This window comes from Microplitis mediator, chromosome 8 (genome assembly GCF_029852145.1).
Source record: "Microplitis mediator isolate UGA2020A chromosome 8, iyMicMedi2.1, whole genome shotgun sequence".
In the NCBI taxonomy this organism is placed as follows: domain Eukaryota; kingdom Metazoa; phylum Arthropoda; class Insecta; order Hymenoptera; family Braconidae; genus Microplitis; species Microplitis mediator.
Window position 1 is genome coordinate 6,188,509 of NC_079976.1, and position 22,620 is coordinate 6,211,128.

The window sequence follows — 22,620 nt, forward strand, 5'->3', positions numbered from 1 at the left end:
GAAGACGTCAGTTTCCGTCTTTTAATGACTAAGACTTTGTGATTATTATTATTATTATTATTTATGATAAATCTGTTTAACGATCGGACTTTTTTATATTTGTGATTGAAGGTACTACGACTTTACTGACCTGTTTAGTTGACAAGTTGTTTTTTTCAGAATATTAAATCGGTTTGAAGTAGAATATACTTTACCGATGAGCCCAGAAAGTATATTTGGGGCGAAACCTTATTTATAATATTAACATTTTTGAAAATTTGATTCTATTCAATTCACGTGTGGTATTACAGTGCGTATACAAAATAATGCAAATTAACATTATTAATTCACATGTAATCACTCATATGTAGGATAGATTCTAAAAACAATTTGTCAATTAAACAGATCAGTGAAGCCGTAATTCCTTTAATCACAAATATAAAAAAATTATTATTATTATTATTATTGTTATTATTATTATTATTATTATTATTATTATTATTATTATTATATATTGGATAGAGGCAACTGATCGGTTCTTGTGTGACGCGGGCAATCACCGAAGTTAAGCAACACCGAGCACGGTTGCTACTTGGCTGGGTGACCGCTTAGCCATGCATTGAGCTTAATCGGAGGTCCGCTAGGCGCAGACTGAAGATCCAGTGATCGGTAAAACAGAAATTCTGTCGATCACTGGAACTTCACCCACTCCGAAAAATAACAGCGGTACTGACAAAAGGTTTTCTCTGTGGGTTCCCCTTGCCAATATACTCCCACGGCAAAATTGTGGGGTATAGGGCATCACGTAATGGTACAGTACAGAAGCACAAGTCGGTCCACAGCCGCATGAAAAACAGGAGGGAATGAAAAAAGGTAGTAGTTGCGGCTAACGGCAAAAAAGTGTAAAAGGCAGACAGGCTATACTCTGTTAACAATAAGAAAAAAAATATTATTATTATTATATTTTATTGTTAATTAATATTTCTATGTCAAACTATAATTGATGATGAGATAAGAAATTTAAAAACTAATCATTCAATCTAGCGATCTGACCATAATAAGATTAATTACAAGTTATAATAGTTTTTTTTTAATACCACTATTTTTTTTTCATTTGAACAATTCGCTGCCTGATAGAAACTGATTATTTTTAATTTATAATTCTTTCAATTACTTATAAGTTTTCAAAAGTTTGAATAGTGGGAAATTTCGCGGGAAAAAATCAAAACTTTTTTTTTGACCTATGACTAACTTTTTTGACAAAATTTTTAAGTGAAGGAGATTCTAGACTTATTTTAGTTTGTAGGCAACTTTCAGCGGAAGCTGCTGGAATTTTCTTTTGTTATTGCGCGGGAAAAAATCAAAACCAATTTTTTTGGCACCTAATTTGAAAATAGTGATATACTCGAGCTTAAACATGCACTCAGAGTAATGAGATCGAAAACGGTAGGAAGTTTTTGATCTTTTTCGTTAGGTCAACCATTTTCCATATTTTTTTTTTATATTGTCTCGATTTATTCTTTAGATCGAAAATAATCTTAATCAGGAAACTCAGAAATACTTTTTTTTGTAAATTAGTTTTGATAAAAAAATTTTCTTACCTTAATAGAAGATGAAAGTTTCTGAAAATGTAAAAGAGACTCGCAGTTTCAACTGATTTTCAAATTTTTTTTCGCCATTATCACCCTAATAATTAGAAAAAAAAAGAATACATTCAAATTTTAAAAATAAATGAATAATTTATTATTTACTAATAATGAAAAATTTTTTTATAAAATCCGCTAAAATCTCCACTTTTCTGCTATTAATAATTAAATATTCTAAGTACCAGTCCATTATCATGGACCAGAAAAATAAGTATCTTATTTATAAGATACGAAGAAGTCAATAAAGCTTAAAATCGTAGAATCGATTTTATAAAACTTTTCTTTTTACTCTTAAATTATTCAACTGCTTGATGGAATCTTCAGTACATTCGTGACTAATTTCATTACCTTTTTTAGTCTCTTAGTATTTCATTATTTCTGACAATGAAGCTCGTTTTATAATACAAAATGTTTTATAAAGCAATAAGTCGAAGCGCTGAGTGACTTTTAATTTTATTTATCTTTATCCCCGTACTTTATACAATGAGTACAGTTTTCTCGCTCTTTGTTTTCGTCATCTCTTTCTACTTTTGTACTTTATACAAAGTATCTTTTTGTTAATCTACTTGTATAGAACCTTGTTTGTTCTAATTATATATGTATATATTTTCCAGCAAACAACAAATTTGAATAATAGAGATATATAAAAAACACCAGCAAATATTTATATGTGGAATATATTTTATGGGCATCTCATGACAAGTGAGATTTTAGGTTATATTGCCTATGTATCAACTCCCATTAATACAAGTTTCTGGTCAAGACACTGATAACTAAAATCTTTTAATAGACACTACATAGATTTGCACAAGATGAGATACGAAAGACAATTTAGTAGCAGTCTTGGGTTAATTTTGACAAAGTGTCTTGCGGAAAACCCCTAGGTGTCTACGTCTTTATACATCTATAAATCTATCACAAGATTTTTATGCAAGATTTAAAGTCAAGATTTTGTATCACTTGCTCACGATACTGTACGAAATAGTATTGCAGATATTTTACACATGGCTCGTTGATAAAATCACTTACGCATTTCTTGAGCAAAACTTGCGCAAGAAATTTATTAAAGACATACTCACGCATTACTTGCGCAAGATTTGCTCAACAAGCGCTATATAACTATCTCTTTCACTTCACCCCTTCCTTTGGCCTACGATGTACATAAATATATATACATATTTATATATGTAGCGCTTGTTGAGCAAATCTGCCGCAAGCCATGCGTGAGTATCTTCAATAAACTTCTGCCGCAAGTTTTGCTCAAGAAATGCGTAAGTAATTTTATCAACAAACCATGTGCTAGTGTGCGCAATTCTTTAGATGCATCATAATACAGTTTTTTTGTACACGGAGAAAAAAATATTGTTCTCAGAAGTATACTGTATAGTTACAGTAACAATACGCTATAGTTATCTACTAGATTGTTACTGCAACGATTTACTGTATCGTTCTGACAACAATACGGTGGATAGCTCTGAGACCTATACGGTATCGTTCTGAGCCCTATCTGACGTCACGCGCGTTGCAAATTATATGAGATATTTAAAAACCTTTATCATTCATAAATAAATGATAAGCAAATAACTTTGATTAAATAAAATAATTCATAAAACTGATTTATTAGTTAGTTATAGTCTAAATAAATTTTAAATATAAATATAAATATATCTTTTAATTTTCCCAATTTATTTATTAGTAATTTAATTTTAAATTTAATATTAATTCAGATCTCATTTGTTTATTGATTATTTTTCTTCTATTTACGTATCACATTTAAATTATAAAACATCGACTATATATAATATTTAGATTTTTGGTTATGAATGTATATTTGATTACAAAAAGCATAAAAAAACACTTATCAATAAATGTATCAACATAGTTATGGAGATTCTACTCTGTTAATTTATTAATTACCCGTGGGTCCATATTTCAACATCACAATTATTTTTTACACTATTTTTTTTATTAAACGTCTGCTAGCAATAATTATACAATATTCAAAAGTTGGCGCGAAAATGGATGTTTAGTTAGGTTAGACGGTGCCGTGTGAGGTGACGACTACGGAAAGTCGTATAGGGCTCACAGCTATCTAATAGATAGTTACTGGAACGATACGGTATTGTTACCATAAGCATACGTATTGTTGTGGTAACGATCTACGAGTTACTATACTTTAGATCGTTCGAGGAGCAATATTTTTTTCTCCGTGTAAGTCTGCACAAAAATTTTAGTTTAAAACTCTTCACCAGTATCTGCAGCAAGACTCAGTCATTTAAAGACGTAGACAACTAGAACACTGGTGACCAGATTTGCGCAAGATTTCAATAAAATTGCGACCTTGATGACATTTAGAATATAACTTTAAAAAAATTTAAATAATTTTCATATTATCAAATTTTAACACGAGTCAGTTCGTTAAAATATGACACGGAATTCATGTTGACCATCTCCAACACTTAATTTATGTTTATTTAAATACCAAATTTCTCACTTTGTTTGTTCATTTAATTTTTTTTTTATTAATATTAAAATATCTTTTTGATACTCTTTTAACTCTAACATTTATTTTTTTTTTGGTTAGGTTAGTCTTGAATAAATAAAGTCGCGCGTATTTCGTTGCTTGACAAAGTACTTTGAAATGAATTTTTGTCGAGTTTTAGTAAAAGCTTGAGATATTTCATGGATGGCGTTGTGCTTTTGACTGTGGAATTCACAAGGACATTTCTCATCATGTAGTCTGTACTAGCGGTACTGCTACAGAGAGATAGTCGTACAATCTGTGTGTACAGGCAAAAGATGTATTCATTTAATGTACAAAAAATAAATGTAAATTTAAGATTAAGAGGATATTTAATTAATTAAAAGATGTTTACGAGATAAATATCTAATTATTATTTAATTATTTTGGTAATTAAATTAATATTTTAGCTTACTAATTATAATTAGTTTTTTTTTTATGTATTTTGTTCATTGGTGAAGATGATTTGATAGGAGTAATTGCCGAGTATAATTGATTAATAATTTAAAATAATAACCGCTCACGATAGAGGTCAACATTATAGATTTTTTTTCGGGTTTAAATGTCAATTTTTTATTGTCTATTTTTAAACAAAAATTGAAAATAAAAATTTTCTTTCGAGTCACCCTAATATATATATCATATTATATAACATATATATGTAGAATAAATAAAGATAAATACAACTCACGATAAAATTTTCATATCATAGACCCTTAGTTCAAAAGTACACTGCGTCCAATTACTAAGTTTAGTCTTCTGTTCTTGGCATATTTTGCCTGAGGAATTATTCACATTTTGTTCCACAACAGCTTTCTCTCTTAACTCATATTAATTTTTAAATTACATACTCGCAAAGTTTTGAAAAATAATATCAACTGTAAAATGGAATTATTGGAAATAAAATTGCTTTGTAAATCACAAATTTTCCGTCCAATTATTTAAAGTTAATATTCAACGAGTAATTTTTTACTCTCTTAAAATGAACCAGTGAAATTTCACTGATTTTCCAGTGAAATCCACTGATTCATCAGTGAAATCCACTGGTTCAACCAGTGAATCGAGCGGTCACTGGTTCAACTAGTGAAATTCACTGATTCAACCAGTGGACTAAGATGATCGCTTGGCTCACTGGTTGAACCAGTGAAATTCACTGGTTAAACTAGTGATACGCCGGTGTACTACATAAATATAAACACAATAGGTTAGATTAATTTTTTTTTATTATAAACGTTTATTTAAAAACAAAGTGAACTAAAAGAGTCTTAATAACAATTATATTTAATTAAAAATTATTTTGTAATAAAATAAATAATATTTATTAGGATTTATAAAAATTTAATTTGTTTCCATTTTCAATGGGCTTTTTATATTGTTTAATTTTAAAATTATGTCATTCATTTTTGAGGTTAGCTCCAAGCTATTGAAATTACTCCAAAGTTATTTATTTTTAAACTCTGTAAAAATTGTGGCATATAATTATTATTGTTATATGAAAGTTAGTTAAAATATTAGATGAAGATAATCAATAAATATTACTTATTTATTGACATAATAAAACACTTAAATATACTCATGTACAGAATGCTGCTGTACCCGCGCGCTTACATATTTTTAGTTCACTGGTTAAACCAGTGAACTTCACTGGTTGAATCAGTGGAATTTCACTGGTTCATTTTAAGAGAGTAGTCATGCGCAATTTTCCTATTTCTCCTGAAATAACGTAGCATGTTTTGAAAAATTTTAATTTTTACATGTATGTGAAATTTTTATATGTATCATTATTCGGGTCAAAAAAATAACTTGATTTTGACTTTTCTGACTTATTTGACTTGCTTTTGACTTAATTAACTTGATTTTGACTTGAATATGACTTTTTTAACTTAGAAATTTAAATCAACTAAATCAATTCAAGATAACGTGACTTTAATTTGACTTGGTTGGCGTAAATGGGTACACTAAGTAAGACAACTAAGTCAAAAGCAAGTCAACACCAAATGTGTTTTCATATTTTAAGGTACAAAAATTCATTCGGTTTTGACTCGTTGTTGACTAAGTTATCTTACTTAGTACCCATTTACGCCAACCAAGTTAAATTAAAGTCACGTTATCTTGAATTGATTTAGTTGATTTAAATTTCTAAGTTAAAAAAGTCATATTCAAGTCAAAATCAAGTTAATTAAGTCAAAAGCAAGTCAAATAAGTCAGAAAAGTCAAAATCAAGTTATTTTTTTGACACAGGTAATAATAAAAACACTGGACACAGTGGAGCCCTAGCGTTTGAAATTTTTGAATACATTTTAATAAGCCATTAAATTTTTGAATACCAAAATTTTAAAACGGAATTAGTCAATATTATTATTTCATACATGCATATATATTTTTTAAAATTATTTCTACTTTATTGCTGTTACAGAATATGGATGTTGCTAAAGCTGCTGAGAGACTTTTAAAATTGGCGGTAAGTTCAAAATTATTTTTTTATGTACATGTTTATCATATACTTTTGAACGAATTGCGCTCCTTCATAAGAGATTGATTATGAAATAATTATGTTTCTAATTAGTAGTTCTTTCTTTTGAATTTAAAATTATTTACGTGTTAAAACTCTAGATCGGACTGAATGCGGATTGAAATAAAATCCACGTCATTCCGAAATCACTCCGCTCGAAAAAAAATCCCTATTCACTCCCCATGCGGAGAAATTTGATTTTTTTACTCTGGAACTCGAATGACGGAGTGAATTTGAATTGAAATAAAATCTGTATTCACTCCCGATTTTTTACGGCGTATATGTCATTTAATTTAAATTACGATTTTATGAAACTTTATCCAATGTTATACATTAATTATACGTTATTTGATTAAATTTATTTTTGAACTGACGCAATAAATTATTCATACATATGTGAATAATTTTTTGAAGCCGATAAAAAAAAATCGATTTAAATTAAAAGTGAAAATATCAGAGACAGAAATTAAATTTTATTATCAAACTCAGCCAACTTAAAATGACATTTGATATGATACAGTGATCAAATTGGATTAAAACTTTCGATTATAAAAAATAAATGAGCATGCATAAAATATAAAAATACGATCACTGGCATTTAAGTTGCTCTCAAATTTAAGTTAATGAATTTAAATTATTAATGGTTTTCTCAAGTTAATTCGTTCAGTTGAATGTGTTATTTTCGTCAATAACAACGAATGAATATTAAACTCGAACATTTATTATCTGATGATTTTTTTTATTCAAAAACAATATAAATACAGTTTTATAGATAGATTGTAAATTATCTTAATTTATTAACTTCTTGTCATTATCGCTGCTAGTACAGATAAATATTCCACTCCATTTATAAACCACTGGAATTTAATTATCAAATTAAATATTAATTAAGCTGTTCATTATTTTGAGGAAAGTGGGTCGCGATGGAATACTTGAGGGTCAAATACGAAAATTGAATGGAAATTAAAAGATTTTAGTCAAAACTTAATGATTTCTGAAAATTTTATATTTCTCAGGAAAAAATAATTCAGATCTATGATGATCTGCAATAGGCTTATGGAGATCTGATCTTTCAAAAAATTAGATCTACGTTATTTCTAGCAGATCTACTGAGATCTACGGAAATTTGTAGAAAGTCACAGAAATTGTCAAAGATCTCCAGTGATTTCGTAGCCCTAAATTTGATGCTTTCACTTGTAGATCTGCGTAGATCTCTATTGATATTATTGTGAAATCATGAAAGATCTTTTGGAATCACTATAGATGAAATAATTGAATTTAAGATCATTGAAGATCTTTTGAGGTTGCCGTTGATTTCAAATTATTGGGTTCGAGATCATCGATCTTTAGAGATCACCGTCGGTTTAACTTCATTGACGATCTACTGAAATCATCAAAGATCTTCTGAGATCTATTCAAAACATTCGATCTACGTAGATCTAAATTATTTTTTCCCAGGGTGTTTAGATGTCTTGCTTTTGGATTCCGTTACTCCACTGCAGCCCATGATCCTCATCACAAAAAAAGGATTTTTTTGCGCAAGAATTTTTTACTCATTTCAAGTAATTTTTTGCGTAATAAATTAAAAACAAAACTTTTCTTGGGCGAAAAATCATTTCTTGTGCGAATAAACCCCTTTTTTTGTATATAATATATACTATATATTCATCATAAAGAAGACTTACATTTTTATAACACTTCAATGATATAACAAAAAATCCACCTCCAGTTATTTTAATGGCTTGATTAGCATGATTTATCATAATAATAAAATATTTTCTGGTTTTATTATTGTAATTGTACCATTCGAGATTATATAGCATGTGTTTTATATTTTCATTCTATAAAAAATTACAGAAAATGTAATTTACATTCAATCTCAAATCATTTCAAACATGAAACGTAATGATTCCAAAAATATACACATAAATATATGTGTATGTGTTTTGGAAATTTTTTGTAACGGTGTGTTATCGAAAAATAAACATCATACCTTTTCTAGTAAATCATTGGATACCCAGCAGAAGGTTAGAAATATTGGCATAATTGCTAATATATAAATAATATGATAAATCATTAATGATACATTTGCATTGTTATAACTCTAATAAGAAAAATGTTATTGGATTAGAAATTTATTGTAAGTAAGATTTATTCTTTCAGCTAAAACATTTCCGGAATTCTCAAAAAATTATTACAATAATCCCTAATAATTCGAATTTTTTTTTATTCCATACGAATAATTCGTCAGTTCGAATAGTTGCAGATTCCAAGATTTAATAAATTATGTAAAATACTATAAAAATTATAGAAAATGTCTCCGTAGCTATAGAGATCTAAGATCGGGCTTATATATTTTTGTCCAAGCCTAGCATAATTTGATCTTTTTTTTTATTACTATAATTTTACCGCGATTTGCCAGTTGCTGAATAAAATATTAACCTATAATAAAAGAAAAATAAAACTTACTTTGATAAGCCCATAACCATTTGTACAGAATGATATTGTTCCGGGTATTAATTGGAGTAACATTAAACCATGAATACTCTCGTCCAATAATTTCACAAAACTGCAAAGCAAAATTACATAATAGGATCATATATATATACCATATTATGGTTATAAGGAAATTTCTGCGCAGGCGTATTATGGTGAATCGAATGCGCATGTGCAGTAGATCAGTATTCGGCGGGTTTTAGATAATGTTGATTTAGATACTTACTGAATCAAATAATTATGTTTGTCAACGATACATTGTAAACAAGAGCAGTTATTGATAATTCTTATATTATTACAACAATAAATACTTTTATTTATCAGATTATGACGTATTAAGCCATGAGATTTTTTAATCTTTTCACACAATATTTCTAACTGTCCACAACAATGCAAAATTAATAAGACAATACAGCTGTCGATAGTCGCTGCTCCAAATAAACCATTGAATCCTGCTAATAATTGAAATAACAGTCTCAATAATTTAGGATTTGATAATAAATCCCATGTTTCTGCATTCCACTTTTCGAATATTATTAAATCTTTTTTTTTGCTGACAAGCACTTCAATTAATAAATTTGTTGCCCAGCCTAAAGAAAAATTTTTCGGATAATTTTTTTGAAATTTATTGTATTCAATACTCGGAAAACTAGTTTAGATCTATATTTATCTATTTAGATCTACGTTGAAATTCCCAGATTTACTTGGATCATGCAGATCTGAAATCTATATGGATCTAGGTTGACTTTATCTGATAGAGATGTAAGATCTACACAAACCTTTGTTGATCTACACAACTTTGTTTAGATCAACCAAGATCTTAGATTACAAAATTATATGACTCATGTAGATATGAGATCTATATTGATCTAAGATCTACGTAGATATGAGATCCATATTGATTTAAGATATATGTAGATATGAGATCCATATTGATCTAAGATCTATGTAGGTGTGAGGTCTATAATGATCTAAGATCTATATAGATGTGAGATCTATAATGATCTAAGATCAACGTAGATATGAGATCCATATTGATTTAAGATATATGTAGACATGAGATCCATATTGATCTAAGATCTATATAGATGTGAGATCTATAATGACCTAAGATTTACGTAGATATGAGATCATATTGATTAAAGATCTATGTAGATGTGAGATCCATATTGATCTCAGATCTATGTAGATGTAAGATCTATAATGATCTAAGATCTATGTAGATGTGAGATCTATAATGATCTAAGATCTACGTAGATATGAGATCATATTGATTTAAGATCTATGAAGATATAAAATCCATGTAGATCTAAGATCTAAGTAGATCAGGTTTATGTAGATTATGAGGCCTGTATAAATGTGTGATCTAAGTAGATCTAATAAATTCTTAGATCTATATTGACCTACGCAGATTTTTTTGGATTTTCATAGATCTAAAATCCACATCGATCTACATAGATTTATATAGATCTAAACCATTTTTCTTGTAGTAAATAATGAAATTTTTTTACCAAACCCCGCGAAAAAAAATGTTACAAATATCATTTTAACAACATGTCTTGATTTTTTAACATAATTGAACATTATGTTTAGATCATTAGTTTTCAAATGATTTGATTCTTGCCAGTCACTATTCATATAATTAAATACTATTTTAAAATTCATTTGATTCCATTTAAATACACAACGCTGCGTAAATGTATGTATGTAAAGTGTCGCTTGGAATGTCGATAGAATTCGATCATGATTATTTTTTTGATTAAATATTGTAAATATACCATTTAATACACCGCAGAGTGATATTATAAAACATAATAAAAATTTTATATTTTTATATTTGTCAGTATACGGCCACAATCCATTCAATTTCAAACACTGGACAAGCAATCCCAATTCACTGTCAAATGTATTTATTTTCAATAACTTCGATTTCATATTTTACGACATATATCGATAAAAAAATCGCCTCATTCATTCGCATAAAATGTAATGATAATTTATAAAATATACATTTTATCAATATGCTGTTACTACATCACCGATTTTTGCTTTTTATCAAACATATAGAATATTTTTTTATATTCGTAAATAGAAAAAAAAACTTTCCCGTCTGTATTTCACGAAATATTTTTCTCGACTAACAATAAAATTTATTTTACTTTTTTTTTTTTACTAGTAACCAAATAATATAATGATCATCATTAAATATTTAAATATTAATATTTCAGTAATGTCATTTCGGTATATATATTTTTTTGATATCAATTCTTGTTGATACAATAGATAATGATTTATTGAATCACGAAAAGTAAAGAATAATAGAATTTGTTTTCTCTTTTTTCTCGACAATGATAAAGATTAACCATATAAATTATTTGAATATGACATAATAAAATATTAATTTGATACTTATGACTATAAGTTGAGTGGCTTCAATCCTACGTTCTATTAAATATTTATAACTTCTGGTAATAAGTTGGTTATATTATTTATTAGCCGTGAATATCATTTATTAATTTAATACTTATATACGTTGAGTCAAAATGATAATTTAGATCTAACTAAAGAGTATTCAAATATGTAAATAAGTATATAAAAGTATTTGCTTAATTTTTTTTACAATTGAAAATAATTTTTTCTTTACCTCAATCCCGGGAAAAAATAAATTTGACTTACGTTGGTCTACAAAAATCGGATCTTCTAGAGAATTAGATCTACGTGACTTATAGCAGATTTACGGAGATCAAAACAGATCTAATAGTTGCCGGGTCTTTTTTTATTCAAGAGATCTATGAAACTTTTTAGAAATTCACTGGAATCGTCAGAAATTTCCGGTGATCTCCAAGTAGATCTCTATTGATATTATTGTGAAATCTTGGAAGATCTAATGAGATCTTTATGGATCACCGTGGATCTAAAATCATTGAAAATTCAAGATCATTGAAGATCTTTAAAGATCATGATTCTAAAATCATCGACGATCTACCGAAATCATCAATGATCTTGTGGGATTCATTCTAAATTTAAGATCTATGTAGATCTACAGAGATCGAGATCTCATCGGTGCGAGAGACTATTTTTCAAGACATCTATGAAGATTTGTAGAAATTCTCGGAAATCGTCATAGATCTTCGATGATCTCTGTAGCTTTAGTAAGAAAATTTGATGTTTATAACTGATGATCTACGCAGATCTGTAGAAATCTAAATAGATCTCCTTTAATATTATTGTGAGATCATTATAAATTTTTCGAGATGACGATAGATCTAAAATCATCGACGACCGGCCGAAATTATCAAAGATCTGAGATTCATTTCAAATTCTAGATCTACGTAAATCTAAATTTCTTTTTTCTCCCAGGTACTAAAGATATTATTAAAATGACACTATTGATAATAATTGTGTCCAGTGGACTGTTTTGCCTCTCGTCCTTGATACACCCATCCCAAGTCTCAAGTGATCCATTTGACCCGTGCAATATTCTCGGGCGTGGTCGCAATTTAAACTTGAATCCTTTGATCCCCGGTGAGTAATAAAAAAATAAAAAAACACAAGACGTTACAGGAAGATAAAAAACAAAATAAACAAGTTTATAAAAGAAATAGTATAAGTAGTAGTATCTATAGATGCAGGAAAAGTATAACAAGGCGTATAGGATCAAAAAGTATGAGCTAAAAAAAAAAATACAAAATATAACACTACAAAGTACAAGTAAGAAGTTTAAATGTAGGTAAAGTGCTTCCATTTATCTTGTTCATCCTAAGAATTTTGAAGTTATTCGTATTTCAATTGCACCCTAATACCAAGATGTCTTTTATTCCGACCCCTAAACCCTAAGGATTTTTTATTATCATTGTGACAAATCGCTCGACTAAAAAATCCTGCGGTCAAGTAATAATTTAATTTTTCTCAAAAAAAAAAAATTCCAACATCTTTTATGACTTGGGAGGGCCGCGATTGTCAGGAACAATTGTAAGACTCCTCATTAATCTACTAGAGGGCCATTTTGTATTGCACTTGAATTTTTTTTTATTTATCGAAGTACAGTTTAAAGTCCTCGAGACTGGCTCAGTAGTTTTAATTTCCTTTGTCGTTTATCGTATTTTCTCCTTAACTATCCAAGGAACCTTTTCATCTGGTATTTTATTTACTTTTTTTCTTTTCCTGGTGACCGATGACTTTCATCGTTCAGACATCAGACAAAATACTTGTAGCGGTAGCTGAGGGTTGTTTGTGACGCGTCACAGATAGCCACAAAGCCACACAGTTCTGAGCCATGTGAAATACACCCCAGAGTGTCCTTTGAGCTCCGCAAACTGCCCGAAGCTCCTCTAAATTCTCCTCAACCACTCGACCTCGCTATTTATTTCCATTAAATTATTTATATGTATACTATTCGTTTGTTTGTTTTATTTATTTACCAATTTCGTGACATTTTTTAAGGTCATATTTTAATTTGTGACAATTACCCCTATAACAATTTTACTAAAATCTTGCGCAAACCTAGTCACCAGTGTTCTAGTTGTCTGCGTCTTTAAATGACTGAGTCTTGCTGCAGATACTGGTAAAGACTTTTAAACTAAAATTTTTGTGCAGACTTACAAAAAAACTGTATTATGATGCATCTAAAGAATTGCGCACACTAGCACAAGGTTTGTTGATAAAATTACTTACGCATTTCTTGAGCAAAACTTGCGGCAGAAGTTTATTGAAGATACTCACGCATGGCTTGCGGCAGATTTGCTCAACAAGCGCTATATATATAAATATGTATATATATTTATGTACATCGTAGACCAAAGGAAGGGGTGAAGTGACAGAGATAGTTATATAGCGCTTGATGAGCAAATCTTGCGCAAGTAATGCGTGAGTATGTCTTTAATAAATTTCTTGCGCAAGTTCTGCTCAAGAAATGCGTAAGTGATTTTATCAACGAGCCATGTGTAAAATATCTGCAATACTATTTCGTACAGTATCGTGAGCAAGTATTACAAAATCTTGACTTTAAATCTTGCATAAAAATCTTAAGACAGATTTATAGATATATAAAGACGCAGACACCCAGGGGTTTTCCGCAAGACACTTTTACAAAATTAACCCAATACTGCTACTAAATTGTCTTTCGTATCTCATCTTGTGCAAATCCATGTAGTATCTATCGAAAGATTTTAGCGACCAGTGTCTTGACCAGAAACTTGTGATAGAAATTGTTACACGGGTATATACTCCTAATTTTTTTTATTACAACATTTAGTCAATCAAAGCAACACTAGCCCACTTTCCCTCATAAATGATTTATTGACTTAGAAGTTAATTCCAAAAATTACCTTTCGTTTTACAGATTCCGAATCATTTAATGTGGTTATGTTTCTTCTATCTATTTTTCCATTCATATTTAAATTTAATGGGGGAACTGTTACACTTTGCTGATCGTAATTTTTATGGTGATTGGTGGAATTCCAACAACATCGACACATTTTGGCGTACATGGAACTTAGGAGTTCATCGTTGGGCTGTGAGGTAAGTCAAATAGTCTCTATCCTTACTATACATACATTGATAACAATCGTTTGGAATTTACCTCGAGTACCAGTATACTCACCATTCAATTTCCTTTATCCTCATTCGATATTCCTATTGTACTCTCTAAAGTCACTTAAGTCGTACTTGCAATAGTTATAGTACTGGTTATATATATCATATACATACATAGCTTTGTCATGAAAGTTAGTATGTGTAGTAACCATACAGTTATATTTGTAGAGTATAGAAAGCTTCTCTTTGCTATCTTCTCTCTGTCTCAACCTCATTTTCTCATTCCGAGGATCTCGGATGTAATCTCTACAGTGATGAAGCTTTTCTACAAAGGCTGTAGTGGAAGAAAATACTAGAGAAAATGAGTGAGCCATAGGCTGTGGCTATGTTATATCTATATCTATATATATATAAAGATATAGATATTTAACATCGTTAAATATTTGATCGTACCCTTTTTCACTAAATTTCATTAACAGAATTTTTTTTAATTTACCAAAGAAAACTTAATTAAAATTTTTTTTAGTGACCATATTGTCAAAAGACGTGTCGGAATCTCGTTTAAATTCGGCGATGTAAAATAGAGAAAGTGTGATAGTAATTCGGTTTCTTTACGGATAAATTGTCCGGAATATTGATTGATTATGGAGTAAAAAAAAAATGGAGTATTTATTTAACTCGTTCTTATTTAAAATTCTGAATTTTTCCGGTCTTTAAACAACAAAGTATATTTCATAGAACGTGTTTATTTTCTTAGCTTGGCCTCTTGCCATTACTAAGTCAAATAAATTTGTAAAATTTAAAAAGGTCAAACGTATTTAAATTTATTGAAAATAGTAAATATACGTTATATAGTTTATTTATTCAGTTTTAACTAATCAAATGCTCGTAGTAAAAATAAAGTAATACATGAATATTAGGGTGATCCATATTTTAGATATTTATGGATTTTTAAGAAAATTAAATTCTCAAAAAAAAAAAAAAAAAAAATTTACTTTGTAATTTATTTTATGAAACTCCAATTTTCCTCTATTTCCGAAATTCTTAAAATATATATCACTTTTTTTGCAAAATGGAATCATTGTGACAATGTGAAGCTTATCTCAAAATTTTAGAGGTCAAATTGTTTATTTAGTATTTTTAAATAAATATTCTAATATGTCGTATCCCACACGCAGACTTTCGCGCCATTATAATATGTCGTATCCCACATTCGCATAGGTTCAGTCACGCTTAACATTTTCAATTTAATTTTAAGGAAGCAATTAACGAAATCAGTGAGAAGGTAATTATGCATAATTTTCGACTCTTCTTACAGCATAGAATTCAAAATTATTTATTCACTACAAATGCCTGTATTTTATGAAAAACATGAAAATAAATTTGTAGGTTATACCAATGTAAGCATATTACAAATAATTTTCCTTTGCTGACCGTGAATGTTTTTATCTTCTGCTGAAAAATTTCCCAAATGTGGGATACGACGTATTAGAATGGCAGTATCGATATGTAGGTATATATAAATATTGTTTGAAATTAACTCGCATTTAATTAGAATTTTTGAATTATATTAATTATCGCAGGAAAATTTTCTATCTCTACCGAAAATTTTAGCAAACTTTTTTTTTGTAGACTTAAGAAAATTTTACGCGACTTAAAATATTTATTTTCTCTATCAAAAAAATCTTTGTGGAGTCGCATGGGAACTCATAGGAATCCTTATAGGAAAGTATGGATTTATGTAAGAATCCATAAGCATTATTATAGAAGAGTATGGATTTATATAAGAATTCATGCGAGAAACCGTAGGTTTCTGGATTCCCATATGGGAAATCCATATAGGAATCTGGGTTTCTATACAAGTAATTTCTATAGAATCTGAGGTATCTGAATTTTCATGTCTATCGTCTGTTAATAGACAGATTAATTTTCTGTTTGCAGGATACTTTTTAACAAAAAGTTGATTAATTGATGCTCTTTATATCCGTATTTGTAATAAGTTATTGATTTATTGATTAGCTCAAAAACTATAACAATTTTATAGAAATTACAAATACTTTTAATAAAACACTAAATTAGTAATCGTACAAAGATTTTGAACCCCAGCAAAGTTTACGCAAACCCGTACGCCTTTTATGGTATTTGTATCAATAACATGACGAATTTTTGTCCATACAATCGTTACAAAATTCCCATATAAATTTTGATATGGTGAAGATTCCCATAGGAAATCGAGGTAAAAATCCACATATAAGAATCCATATTAGATTTCCATAAGGATTTGACATGGTGTGGATCCCCATAGGAACCCATGTCAGAATATATATTAGGGTGGGTTGAAAAAAAACTTTTTTTTTGTTTTTTTAGCATGGGGGTAGAATTTGTACCTTATAAAAAAAAAAATTTTTTAAGAAAAAAAAAATTTTTTTACTCAACATTTTGAGGTGGCCCACTCGTTTTTAAAATAAATAATTGATCAAACGGGGTAGTCCCAACGAAAAAAATTACATGGTGTTCTAGAATCTGTAGGGTGTCCCCTTGAAAGCTAATTGTAAGTCAGAAGTTGAAAAAATTTTTTTCCTATTATTTTTGTAATTTAAGTAAAAAATCCAAAAATGAAAAGCATTTTCTTTTGAATTAAAATGAAAGTGAAGTAAAAAAAAATCACATTCGACAATTATTAGATATTTTCCACGCTTTTGGACAAAACAAAATTTTTTTCGTTGGAACTACTCCGTTTAATCAATTATTTATTTAAAAAACGAGTGGGCCACCTCAAAATGTTGAGTAAAAAAATTTTTTTTTTCTTGAAATTTTTTTTTTTTTATAAGGTACAAATTCTACCCCCATGCTAAGAAAAACAAAAAAAAAGTTTTTTTTCAACCCACCCTAATATATATCGAGATCTATGCTGTATTCCTATAGAAAACCATATATAAACATCCGAAAACGCCATATAGGAATCTAAGCTGGATTCTTATATTAATTTTTTTGATAGGGTTATGCCATTTTGTTGCTTTTGCGAAATTAAAAAAAAAATAAATCAATAAAGAAAGAAATCTTACTAAAGCCATCGATAGGTTTGACGCGTTTTTAAATATTTTTTCAAAATTAATAATAGGAATTTTTTTTTTAAATAAATAAAAAAAATATGAAATTTTATTTTAGCGCGTATGTATTCAGAACTCGTTTTATTCACACTCAAACCCTCTTAAGCGTCTTTTATCACTCGTTGAGAATCTAAGTCTGCAACTGGCACAAGTCCATGGAAGTCTATTCTATGAGAATGAAAAAGGGCAAAGTGAAGAGATAGTACTGAAGTAAAGAGGACAAGTATAAAAAAAAAATATTAAATTAAAAAAAAGGATAAAAAATAAATAAATAAAGTCTTCTTAGGTTAAACGAGAAAGTTGAGGTTAGTCTTTATATAATGTTAGAGCCTCTTCTTACGAGCTGGTTTGTAATGGAAAAAGACGATATACATCGCAATGGTTTACACTCAAAACTCCTTACAGTACTCACAGATCTTATAATGTCTCTACTCTACATCTTTCTGAAATTCTACTGTAAAATGTAAAGAGCAAGAAAAAATTTGAAATAAATAAGAAACCGCGAGAAATTGAAATAGAATAAAAGAATAAAAAACGTTTTAAAAGCTCATAAAAAAAATGTGAACGATCTGATGTGCAATAACTTTTTTCTTAGTCTATGAATTTTATTTTATTATTGCCATTATTATTATTATTATTTAATTTCCTTGAGTTTCAAAAAATTTTACTCGTTTACTTTCCGTGACTCGTCAGTTAAAAGATAACTGACAGAATTTATAGTTTTATTTTCTTTTTATTACGACTTTCATGAAACTTATATATTTTTTTCATGTAATTTTGTTATTATCTTATTTATACACATAAAAGAAGAGATTTTTTTATTAAATTTATTGTTTCATGGAAAAAAGTAAATTTTTTTATGAGCAACATCTAAAATCTCGTGTGAAAAAACTTAACACTGAGCGACTGAAAAAATATTGTAGATACTAGTAATGCATTTCCTGTCTTACGACAAATGTTTATATGAAATATTATTAATTATTCTAATTTCGCATTTGTTACAGACATTTATATATTCCGATAGTTGAAATGGGTTATGGTAAAAGGACAGCTAGTGTGACAGTATTTTTCATCAGTGCATTTTTCCACGAATATCTCGTCAGTGTGCCGCTTAAAACTTTCAAAATCTGGGCGTTCATGGGTATGATGGGTCAGGTAAATTATTATTATTTTATTTTTTGTGTAAATTTTTGAGGAGGGCCGTTGTACCCCGGTCTGCCCTAACATAATTATATCGAATGTGCATTTTCGGTTATTTCGAAAATTTTTTCCATTTAGTATTGAAGTAAAAAAAAAGTTATGGATAGGGGGAAAGCGGGCGAAACGGGTCTGGGTGGGCAAAACGGATCACCATAAGAATTTGATAAAAGATATTTTTTTTCAACTGTTATTTACGACTCTTATTATTTTTGCACAATTTTCTACTCGGAGAGAAATGTCAAGTAGATATGCCTATGCAGCATAGTAATAATTACATTACTCTATAGTTTGTATAAGCAGCTCCATAGGTTCGGCGTGACACACCCTATAGAGTAATGTAATTATTACTATGCTGCATAGGCATATTTACTTGACACTTAGCTCCGTGTAGTGTCGCAAATTTTATTTGAGAAATTTTTTAATAGACGCAATGTATTTTCGGTCAAAAAAAAATACATACGGTGTCTTCTTTGCTACATTCAAATTTTATATGAGTTATAGTCGAACTCCATTAACTCGGGACTTCCCCTGAATCTTGACCCCCACTACAAGCAACACTGTCTTCCACCCTATACTATGCTCTTGTATATATCTGTTTAAATTCATGTCATCATTCATATAGATGTAAGAGCGCATGCGCTACAGTTGACTTTTTCAGAGAGAAAGGGCATCCGTTAACTCAGAAATTACAAAAAATTCCCGCTCCTCCATAGGCTAACTGTCCGAGTTAATGGAGTTCGACACTATCTGTAATAATTTTTTTTTCGGTACCTTTATTTACTAAAAGTATAACAAATCTCTTTTTTCACTCGGATTAGACATAAACAATTTTATTATTCTTTTTTTTATTAAAGAAAAAAATTTTTTTTTACTTTTTTTTTGGGTGGTCCATTTTGTTCGCCCGAGGAAAAAATTTCTTCAATGGCAACTGGAAATTCGGTTCAATTACTTCAAATAAAAGTAAAAAAAAAAAAAATAATAAGGGTATTCAATTATGATCCTGAAGTTAGCAGACAATTCAAAATTTTTTGATTTTTTTTTGAACAATTAAATTCGAAGAAAAAAAAATAACTAAAAATATGCACATGTAGAAAATTTAAAAAACTACGGGTGCAATTTTTTCAAATATTTTTTTTCTTCTGGTTTATCGTCTGAAAAAAAGTCCAAAAATTATTAGACGTCGGCTAACTTCAGTATCATATTCAATTGCACAAAAATTCATTATTTCCTTAGCAGTACCGTTTTGCCCACCTCTACCATATTGTATATTGTTAATTTCTCTTAAAGTTATATTAAAAAAGTTTTCATTTTTTTTATTCATTTAATGTGAATAAAATCCTCTTATCCGAATAACCTCGAAAAAGTAGTTTTGTAATATCTCTCAACCGCCTGCTTATGCTATCATATGATACCATTTTTTCCACTGGTTCAAACATATCAAATTTCAATAATATTGTTGTTACAAAGTGGTGAGAGATTTTTTTTTAAATTCCGAAAATATTTATTTACTGAGAGGATATCTTTTTATTCATGAAATAAAATTTTGTTTTTACTGTTATGTTGAATAAATTGTTTATCGAAAACAACTTTAAAATAGTCTGTAACGATAACATTATTGAATGAATATTCCGTTGAATTTAACGGATCGTCTGATGAAAAAAAATCGGTGAAGTGTGAATTCATTCTTATGCGAAGGTTCATGCTTTTATAATCGAATCAATAAATTCTAAAGCTTATCTGATATCATAAATGCGGAAAATTTTATCTAAAATATGTAAAAATAATGAAATTTATGTCTTTTTAAAAGAATTATTTATTGGGGAAAAATAATAATTATCTTCGGAAAAAAATGATAAGCAATAAAAAAAAAGGATTAATCTCATGGATAGAAGCTGATTGATGGAAATAATGAACGCTATTGAAAATTTATTAGAGTTGATTAGTCTTTCAATCGCGTTCATTAGAAGTCTAATAAGTTGTTATTACAGCACTATTAAAAATATAAATATATATGTATGGGGAAAAGTCGAACCACATTCCCAGTTACCATGGAATTTTTTTTTTACGGCAAAGTGGACCAACCGGGAAAAAGTAAAAAAAAATTATCATCAAATTTTTCGGATATTTCACTTCGCCCGCCCGATTTCGACCCTCTAGATATTTTCGCATTTGAATGCTTACTCATTTTTTGCTATAACATGAGCAATTAAAATGTGCACCTTTTCTATGAAAAAATAAATTTTTTAAGCAATAAAAATATCAATGATTTTTTACCTTCATTATAATAAAAAAAATTTGGATTTCAACTCGGAAAAAAATAATTTAAATGTACGTAGATCTGATTTTTCAAAAAATTAGATCTAGCTTACTTATAGCAGATCTACGGAGATCAGAATAGATCTGATAGTTGTCAGGGCTTTTTTTTCAAGAGATCTACGAAGATTTGTAGAAATTCATGGAAATCGTCGAAGATCGGCGAGATCTGTAGCCTAATTAAGAAAAATCGATGATTATGACTTGTCGATCTGCGTAGATCTTCATAAATTTAAATAGATCTCCATTGATATTATTGTGGAATTTCGTAAGATCTAGTGAGATCAGTAGAGATCTTTCGTCATAGATTTAAAATCAACGAAGATTTAAGGTCACTGAGGATCTTAAAAGAGCACTAAAGGTTTAATCTATTTCAAATTTCGATCTACGGTAGATCCACGGAGATCTAGTTTTTCCAAAAATTAGACCTAAATTACTTTTAGCTAATCTCGGGGATCAAAGTAGATCTCAAATTTGTCAGAGATTTTTTTTTCAAGCGATCTACGAAAATTTGTGGAAATATACAGAAATCGTCGGAGATTGGTGACCTCTGAAGCCCTATTAAGAAAAATCGATGTTCATAACTTGCCGATCTGAGTAGATCTGCATAAATCTAATTAGATCTCCATTGATATTATTGTGAAATTTCGTAAGATCTAGTGAAATCAGCAGAGATCTTTCGAGTTCGTCATAGATCTAAAATCATCGAAGATTTAAGATCATTGAAGATCTTCAAAGATCAATAGAGGTCTAAAATCAATGATGATCTGCCGACATCATCAGTGATCTTCTGAAATCTATTTCAAATTTCGATCTACGGTAGATCCATGGAGATCTAGTTTTTCCAAAAATTAGACCTAAATTACTTTTAGCTGATCTGCAAAGATCAAAGTAGATCTCAAATCTGTCAGAACTTTTTTTTTCAAGAGATCTACGAAAATTTGTGGAAATTTACAGGAATCATCGGAAATTGGTGACCCCTATTAAAAAAAATTGATGTTCATAACTTGCCGATCTGAGTAGATCTGCATAAATCTAAATAGATTCTTCATTGATATTATTGTAAAATTTTATAAGATCTAATGAGATCAATAGAGATCTTTTGAATTCGCCATAGATCTAAAATCATCAATGATTTGATGCATCGAAGATCTTTAAAGATCACCGAGATCTAAAATCATTGACGATTTGCCAAAATTATCAGCGATCTTCTGAGATCTACTAAAAATTTTAGATCTATGTAAAAAAATCTACAGTAGTAAATTTACATAGATCCAAATTATTTTTTCCTGAGAATGGTCCCGTCGT

At 29.0% G+C, this 22,620-nt stretch overlaps 1 protein-coding gene across 1 annotated transcript in view; it reads left to right on the top strand.

The window, feature by feature from the left end:
- Window positions 1–22,620, top strand: part of LOC130672678 (diacylglycerol O-acyltransferase 1) — a 97,931-nt gene that overhangs the window by 74,511 nt on the left and 800 nt on the right. The window contains exons 9-11 of the mRNA XM_057477349.1: window positions 6,563–6,607; window positions 14,496–14,674; window positions 18,804–18,954. Of these exons, the coding sequence (XP_057333332.1) occupies window positions 6,563–6,607; window positions 14,496–14,674; window positions 18,804–18,954 (375 nt within the window). The remainder of the gene's footprint in view (window positions 1–6,562; window positions 6,608–14,495; window positions 14,675–18,803; window positions 18,955–22,620) is intronic.